Source organism: Polyodon spathula, chromosome 25, assembly GCF_017654505.1.
Source record: "Polyodon spathula isolate WHYD16114869_AA chromosome 25, ASM1765450v1, whole genome shotgun sequence".
Lineage (NCBI taxonomy): Eukaryota > Metazoa > Chordata > Actinopteri > Acipenseriformes > Polyodontidae > Polyodon > Polyodon spathula.
Window position 1 is genome coordinate 11,335,061 of NC_054558.1, and position 3,793 is coordinate 11,338,853.

General features: G+C 40.4%; 1 protein-coding gene across 1 annotated transcript; it reads left to right on the forward strand.

Annotated features, from left to right (window-relative positions):
- Positions 1–558: 558 nt before the first annotated feature.
- On the forward strand, positions 559–3,497 carry LOC121300188 (gastrula zinc finger protein xLCGF3.1-like). Its single transcript, XM_041228684.1, has 2 exons — positions 559–883; positions 2,408–3,497. The coding sequence occupies exons 1-2, from the start codon at positions 673–675 to the stop codon at positions 3,241–3,243; spliced, it is 1,047 nt and encodes a 348-aa protein (XP_041084618.1). The 5' UTR covers positions 559–672; the 3' UTR covers positions 3,244–3,497.
- The last annotated feature ends 296 nt before the right edge of the window (positions 3,498–3,793 follow it).

Genomic DNA, 3,793 nt, shown 5'->3' on the forward strand with positions numbered 1-3,793 from the left:
CTTTGACCAAATGTTATTTCAATTAGAATGTTGGTAACCATGGTTTTGTTGCGTGTTGAATATGATAAAGGGGGTTCGCTAAATGAGATGTTTCTCAATGGCATAAAAAGTCTGGGTTTTTTTCAAGCATAAAGGTTGATTTCACCCATTTTCTGCTTGAATTGAAAAATAAAAATGGATAGTAGCAAGCCTAGTCGTAGTTCATGATTTGTATCTGTTGGCCAGGAGCCCAGTGAGCTCAAGCTGACACTGCAGGGCTGGCCTTTGCCCTCCTGAGAGTGTGCTGTCAAGCTCCTGGGTGTGAAGAAGTTGGTTGTGGATTAGAGGACACCCACTGCTGTCCTGAGCTGTTGTGGGGTTTTTTTTCAGTGAAGGAAAATCATTTTAAATTGGGTAGTTAAAAACAGGGTAAAGTAACTGGGCACATGATACTCAATTAAAAATTAAATTAAAAACTAACTCAAATTGTTCCACTGGAATGACTCAATGACATCTCTCAGTAGCATTCTGACAAGGGGCTGGCTAGTAACAGTTATAATTTGTACAATTTTGTTTCACTCAGATCCCAAAGAGAACCACGCTAGCCCTGAATCTGAAGTACAGGAGGGGCCAAAGATAGAAGCAGTTTACAAACAAGAGGAGCCCTTTCACCAGGAGTGGTGTCCATGTCTAATGCAGGTTACAGAGCTGCCATTTGTTAAAGATGAACAAGTCCTTCGGCAGGAATGTGTTCCCATTAAAGAGGAATTGACAGAACAGGAATGTGTCTTCATCGCAGAGGAAGCTCCTACTGAAGATAATGTCTATACACTTGAGGAGAACAAGAAGCTGGGATCCAACCTGTATGATGATTCTCCATCTGAATGTGAACTGGGATTTAGAGGTAATCATGCAAAACAGGCAACATTGAGCTGCCTATTAAATCTGCAGAAACTGATTAATGAACAGTAGCAGTGTGCTTACGATTCATATTTGAACCAAGTGGAGCTCCCCAACCACTATGTCAGTGGCTTGCACCATCACTGTTCTTGCTTCTGAGGCACCTGCCAGATGTGCAGCCACTGTCGTGCCTCTTTAGAATACTGTTAGACCGGGGGGTCCAGTCACATTAAAGAATCCTAAGTACGCACTAAATTTAAATTTAATGCGTAAAAATACACATAGCAATTTTGCTGCACAGCTTGTCTGCCTCCCCTCCCGCCTCCCACTAACAATCTCCCAGAATACAATGTCTTCATTTACTAAGAAACTGTACACAAGAACATCCAACCCAACAAACATTATCCAATCTCTGGCTAGACCTGTTGTCTTTGCAGCCAAGCACAGTAAGAATAAGAAAATTCAAAGCTACAGAGGTTGAATCGTAAACACCCCAGTCCAGCTACAAATTCAACTGGAACCACCATCAGAGGCAACCACTAAAAAATGTGCCTATAATATTAAACTCACTGTTTTATAGCTTATTAATGCATTTCCCTATTTTATTTATCTGTATGGCTTTATATTGAAGTTTTAACATTCATGTGTTTAAGAATTTAATGTTAAAATGTAACAAACATAAATAATTTGCAGAGTTAGTGTGATGCCAATAAAGAACCTTGTAGAACACACTCGTGGCTATACTGTAGTTCAAAGTAACATTGCAGTTAAAATGGAAGGCTCTTTTTTAATGCCTACCCCATTACCATTAAAGATTGTACAGTATTTATTGAGATTACTCATGACTTCAAGGTAATGTTGCATTTTACCCCTTGAAAATAAATTGTACTCTCTTAAATTGGTTACTTCCAGACCCCAAATCCTATCTGGAGTGCTGGATTAAATGGTATAATTTACTCCTCCAGGGCCTGGAAGAAGGTTTCATTGGTTCAATTAAACCATTTAGAACATGGTTGTGACAACGATCAGGAGTCGAAATGTCAGCATTGGACACCACTGTGTTAGATCTTCGCCTTTCCCCATTACTGGTAGACTGTTTGCAGTTGTGCTACTCCCACAGCTCTACAGAGCTGCAGGGATCACATGACTCATCACTGGGTGATGCCAAATCCAATCAGGTAGCTAAGCATCAGAAGAAACATTTCAATACATTTCAGTAAAATGATATTAAGTGGAAATCAGTGACTGGTAAATGTAAGTGATATTAATCGCAGTGTAAATAATCAAAGTGATATTCTTTGGCCCTAGTCCTCCTTGACACCCATTATATTCAGTAAACGGAGGCTGACATTAACAGGAGTTATATTAATCAGGTTTGACTGTATTCTCTAAATATGCAGTCGTCTGTAGAAGTCATGCAGTCATGCAGTTCACTGTAGAAGTTGTCATGTTTATGACATGGAGCCCTGCAAGAATGCTGTACAATAACCTTTGTCTCTCTTCTTTTTTTCTTTATATTATAAAGTAGACGAAGGAGAACACGACTCCACTCTATCACCCCAGTGCAAAGACTCTTCTAGTGGCAAACCACAGTGCAAGAAACACAGAGAAACAACACCCCAAGAAGAGTATGTGAAGACATTGAGAACTCACTCAGTTAAAATCCCTTCTTTACAAGACAGACCCCCTCTTACTGTGGAGAGTACAGAAACGTCACATTCTGCATGTAACAGTTCTGAAACCCAGGGCAATTTGAAGACCTTACCTCATTCTATTACAGGTGGAAATAGTTCCTGTCAATTAGGCTCTCCTAAAACTCACAAGGGAAATCACACAGGAGGGAATCCATTTTCTTGTGGTGATTGTGGGAAGAGTTTCAAATTTTTATCACATCTTAAAAGACACCAGCGCACTCACACAGGAGAGAAACCTTATCACTGCACTGAATGTGGAAAGAGATTCAGTCAGTTAGGAAGCCTTAAAATCCATCAGCGCACTCACACAGGAGAGAAACCTTTTCACTGTGCTGAATGTGGGAAGAGATTCAATCAGTTGCATGACTGTAAACTACACCAGCGCACTCACACAGGAGAGAAACCTTATCACTGCACTGTGTGTGGGAAGAGATTCAGTCAGTTACATGACCTTAAAAGACACCAGCGCACTCACACAGGAGAGAAACCTTATCACTGCACTGTGTGTGGTAAGAGATTCAGTCAGTTAGGAAGTCTTAAAATCCACCAGCGTGTTCACACAAGAGAGAGACCTTTTCACTGTACTGAATGTTGGAAGAGATTCAGTCAGTTAAGTGACCTTAAAAGACACCAGCACATTCACACAGGAGAGAAACCTCATCACTGCTGAAGTGGGAAGAGATTCAGTCATTTAGAAATCTTAAGTGTGTCACCCTATCCCAGCACTTCATGTGGGAAGAAGTTCAGTCAGTTGCAGGCTCTTGAAGGACATAAGAGAATTATCAGAATTTCAGACACTTGAGCACATCAGAAATTACACTGGACGTTTACATCAATGTGTTCCATAATACCAACTAAAGCATCACTATTTTCTGTCAAATATTTACAATTAACCCTTTGCAGTCCTATGTTGGACCAGGTCCCACATTGCAATTTTCTCTTTCCGGTCCGACATCATCAAAAAGACGTCAAGCACAGGTCTCTAGTAGTTTTTTTTTTTTTCTGGATAAAGCAGACAAAAACTTTCATTGGCCAAGTGAGACCGAGAGAAGCCGAAAAAAGGCATATCTGAGCAACACGCATACCCCTGCACCACAGAGATAACATGTACACAAACAAAGAAGATAGCTGCTTCCGCATCCAGTCCTGAAAGAATATCACAGACATTTGCAGAGCTTTTTGAGATGTTATAATAATAAAGTAATGACTTGGATCGCATT

Bases quoted from the DNA above. Each gene is read 5' to 3' on its own strand.
- LOC121300188 (XM_041228684.1), top strand. From the start codon at position 673: ATGCAGGTTACAGAGCTGCCATTTGTTAAAGATGAACAAGTCCTTCGG. The intron at 884-2,407 runs GTAATCATGCAA...ATTATAAAGTAG, and splicing joins ATGTGAACTGGGATTTAGAG to ACGAAGGAGAACACGACTCC.